The sequence below is a fragment of the Cibotium barometz genome, chromosome 20 (assembly GCF_041138505.1).
Source record: "Cibotium barometz isolate CiBa-2024 chromosome 20, ASM4113850v1, whole genome shotgun sequence".
NCBI classification, from domain to species: Eukaryota; Viridiplantae; Streptophyta; class Polypodiopsida; order Cyatheales; family Cibotiaceae; genus Cibotium; species Cibotium barometz.
Genome location: NC_141065.1, coordinates 21,084,849 through 21,089,508, shown reverse-complemented (window position 1 = coordinate 21,089,508; position 4,660 = coordinate 21,084,849). Strand labels below are relative to the sequence as shown.

At 43.5% G+C, this 4,660-nt stretch overlaps 1 protein-coding gene across 1 annotated transcript; it reads left to right on the top strand.

Annotated features, from left to right (window-relative positions):
- The first annotated feature begins 878 nt into the window (after positions 1 to 878).
- LOC147627658 (putative polyol transporter 1) lies at positions 879 to 3,454 on the top strand. The gene is made up of 2 exons (XM_086814577.1): positions 879 to 1,153; positions 1,753 to 3,454. Exons 1-2 carry the CDS (start codon positions 1,015 to 1,017, stop codon positions 3,246 to 3,248), a joined length of 1,635 nt encoding a protein of 544 aa, XP_086670703.1. The 5' UTR covers positions 879 to 1,014; the 3' UTR covers positions 3,249 to 3,454.
- The last annotated feature ends 1,206 nt before the right edge of the window (positions 3,455 to 4,660 follow it).

The window sequence follows — 4,660 nt, the reverse complement described above, 5'->3', positions numbered from 1 at the left end:
AGATTTGAGGTGTACATTGAACGAGACGACGCGGTGTTGCTAATTAAGATTAGAAAAAAATGTTGTTTTAAAAGAATATCTGTATCTGAACCTCCAATTAGTTTCAAACACCTGCATCAATCGTGATTCGTAAGGAGCTGTAGCATCTTTTTCGTTTTGAATTTTGCCAAGCACCCGGGAGAAATCATCAACTGGCTGTATACTTTAGTCCTGAAACGTCACCACCTAGATATAATTATGAACAATAATTACACCTTAATACCTTCCTCTGCCTTCTGGCTAAGATCTTGAAGTATAGATTAACTAATGGCAATCATTCTAATAAGAAACCTATCACCGGTTTTCGAACCTGTGCTCCCAGGTAACCTTGCAAATACTCTACCAGTACGCTACATGCATTTTGCAAGTCCATAAACGTGCGACTTGGTTATAACCCAACCCTTGTTACCCGAAATCACCCCACTGAAATCGAACGGTTACCCATGTTTCCTTTTGCGTGCCCAACTTCCTCGACTCTCAACTCCCGCGCTGTCGATCCCATGCTCCCCACTTCTTAAATGCACCGTGCCTTCTATACGTGAGGCCATCCTGGCCAACTTGTCGCCGATTGCACTACACTAATCTAACACGACTATGATTTCAACAAGATTAACGAATAATTAACCTTTAATCTTGGAAGATAAAATTATAGTTTTCTACCCTCCACGTTACTCTTTTTTTTTGGGTCAGTATGCACCTGCATGCTGAATGATGACGCTTCACTTCACCATCATAGAGCGACGACCTCACACCCAACCTTTAAGTCACCATCATCCTATAGCAATCTTCCTTTCATGCAAGACTTTTATTGACTTGTTGATGTGCGCCAAGCAGCCATAGAGTGTATATCGAGGACTACAATGGGTAGCTACTCAAGCATTTCCAACCCCATGTTCACGATTCCCTTGTTAGTTTAAACCACCAGTAGAAGCTTGATTAGCCCTTAATTAGAGAGTGTTATTCTATCTCTCCAATATGAGCAACGATCAAGTAGCTGAGATGCAGCATGCAGCCATGGATGTGGAAAGCAAACCCCCTGTGCCACCCAAAATGGGGAAGTACGTCGTGTTCTGCACCATCATTGCAACAGTTAGCTCTACGCTTCTTGGCTATGGTAAGCAATCAATAAATCATACCCAAAACATCTAAAAAGATTAGCTAATAATAGTCACTTGGGTAGGTTAAATTCTTCTCCATGGATTTGGTGAAGGTTAGCTATGTTGGAGGTTAATCTATATTTGAAGCAATTATTAACTAACTAATAAATTAGGAGAAGAAGCTTAGCCATGTAATTGGAGTTTGCGAGTTCTATTTGAAACTTGCCATGGTGCAGATATCTCCTTTATAGACTAGCTATTCAAACAACATCGATATGCTCAGATATTAAAGGAAATACGGTCCCATGCTAGAGTACATGATCAATACTGTTGTGCTCAAAGCAGAACAACATCTTAATTGTACTTCCCTACAGAACTATGTCTTAGTTATATTTCCCTTGCATCTCTCAGGACTTCAACAGTCAAAGTGTTAGAAAGATCAGAAGAGTGTCATTTTATGTGGCCATGGATTCCACTCTTCTTAGTACTCCTGTTGTTGAGGTCATAACAATATCTCGGACTAATTTTCTTAACCTACAATATCTGGGATTAATAATATTTAGCTACTATATGTGGGATTAATTTGCTAAAGCTTTAATTATAATGTTTGATGCAGATATTGGTGTGATGGGCGGAGCATTATTGTTTGTAAGCGAAGATTTGAGACTAGGGTTAGTGGAGCAAGAGATTCTGGTGGGCTCATTGAATCTGATCGCAATTGTGGGAGGGCCGATGTCAGGGAGGCTGTCTGATCTGATAGGGAGGAGGCTGACAATGTTGATAGCTGCAGGCATTTTCTTCTGCGGGGCGGCGATAATGGCAGGCTCGCCATCATTCGGTGTGTTGCTGTTGGGGAGGCTGGTGGCAGGGATAGGGGTGGGCTTTGCTCTGATGATAGCGCCTGTGTACTCTGCAGAGCTTTCTCCGGCGAGGATAAGAGGCTTTCTCGTCTCTTTGACGGAGGTTTTCATCAACTTCGGCATCTTGTTAGGCTACCTTGTTTGCTTCGCCTTTGAAGGGCTTCCCTCTACTTACAATTGGCGCCTCATGTTCGGCGTCGGCATGCTTCCGGCGGTGTTGTTAGCCGTCGGCGTTCTTATCATGCCGGAGTCGCCTCGCTGGCTCGTCACGCAGAAACGCACCCCCGAGGCCCGAGCCGTGCTCATCAAAACCTCCAACGGCGACGCCCAGGAGGCCAACCTCCGCCTCGGCGAAATCATGGAAACAGTGGGCTTTGTCGACCTCGACCCTGCCAAAGATCCGACGGCTGAGCAGTACGAGGTGGCGCTCGGAAAAGCTAAAAAGCAGGGAGAGGGCGTGTGGCGCGACCTGTTGCTAGCGCCCACCCCAGCTGTGCGCCGCATGCTACTGTGTGCGCTAGGAATACATTTCTTCCTACAAGCATGCGGTATTGATGCCGCCGTCTATTACAGCCCCGTCGTGTTCGGCGAAGCGGGTGTCCAGAGCAAGCTGGGAAAGCTCGGGGCGACAGTCGGAGTGGGCTTCTGCAAGTTCATCTTCAACTTCATCGCCACGGTGCTACTAGATCGCGTAGGAAGGAAACCCCTCTTGATCACAAGCGCCGTGGGAGTCACCCTCAGCCTCTTCACTGTCGGAACCGCCTTCATCCTCCTGCGGATAAACTCCATGTCAGGAGACACTCTCATCTCTGTAAATCTCTCGAAGCACCAGCACTTCGCCTCCATAACAGGCGCAGCAATCACCATCTTCGCCATCTGCGCCTACGTAGCGTTTTTTTCCATAGGCTTCGGCCCGGTAGCATGGGTGTTTGTATCGGAAATCTTCCCGCTCAGGCTGCGTGCGCAAGCTGTGGGGTTGTGTGTTATGGTGAATCGTCTGATCAGCGGCACGGTGGCCCTCACGTTTCTGAGCACCTCAAAGGCAATCACACCTGCCGGAACTTTCTTTCTCTACGGCAGTATTGTCTCCCTCTCCGTCATCTTCTTCGCTGTTTTCATGCCGGAGACTAAGGGCAAAACACTTGAAGAGCTTGCTTTCTTCTTTGAAGGGCGTAAGGGCCGGCGCGCCGAACTCCAACAAGCCAAAGCCCAAGAATTACTAGTAGCACCGCCATCAAACCCTTCCTCATGATATCCATAGTTCTGGCTGTCAAGAAGCCCTCCTGTATGTAAACTCTCACTGACCCTTGTCTCTCTCTCTGTCTCTCTCGACCAGGTGCCCGTCCAGTATGGAGGGCTGAGCGAGCCGCTCTGAAGGAGAGATACTGTCTTGGATCTCCCGGACACAAAGGCATATTATCTAGTACTCTCACTTTTAATATAGAACTTAAGTTTAATAGTCTGGTCACTAATCTTCTGTTTTTTTAACAACCCGGATATGTTGGTTACAACTTACACCCAACACACACACCTACTAGATATATGTCATCCGGCAAGTTACAAGGACATCTTCACTGTAGTAGACATTACAATTTGAACCAACAACTTTGGGGAATAACTCGATCGCTATATCCACTGAACTATTGTCTTTGAACCTTGGGGAATAACTCGATCGCTATATCCACTGAACTATTATCGTGTTTTACTGAGCTTAAGAATTTACGTTACTCCAACATTTTTAAATTAAACTCTTAGACCATGTTAGTAGCATATCATTTGAAGCTAAAGAACATTACTTCAATGTTTTTTAATTAAAAATGTAGGACCATGTTAGTAGCATATCATTTGAAGCTTTTTCTTTTTCACTTTCAACATAGCGGTTCACACTCCAAAAACAAGGTTAACTATATATTCTTTTTTAAACATTCCAATGGATTTTCCTTTATCCTCCTTTGTGTCTTAAAATCCTTAAATTTGTTGCCACTACCTTGGTGTATTTAAAGAGCAAGATTTGGGGTTTTTTTTTAAGGTCTAGTTAAGTGAAGTTAACTTTTATTTCTTATTACATGCATCACAATGAATAAATAAATAAATAAACACTCATTGCATTTTGATTGACCCTCACTCACCAAAAATCAAGCAAGGGTGTTTTTCGGTGCCAATACACATATTAAACTACACCTCTAAGCATCATTTGAGGTTGGCTTTTTTTGAGTTTTTTCAACCTTAGCAAACCATCATCTATGAGATTGTGGTTGAAGAAAACCACCCCATGAACTATTTTGATGAAGGGGTGTCTTTTTTGGAGTCTTTATTTTAACCTCAAGCAATCACATGTTCAAACATTGCATCTCCACAGAGAGCACCATTATATTATTGACAACAACATTACCGCATTTTGCAAGTACTCTCCTATAGTGGTATTCGAGTACATTTTTAGGTTTGAGAAATCACAATCTAATAAGACATAATCTCATAAAATTTCCCTTTCAGCCCACTCGAAAACCATCCCAAGGGGGTGGTTTTCAAGGACTTTGTATCATAAGCTTTCAAAGTGGTGTGTTCAAGTTAAGACCATGATTTAATGAATCCAAATACCACAATACCACCTCTTTTATTATCCCCTAGTTAATTACCAATAATAACCAATTTCAAGGATTAATT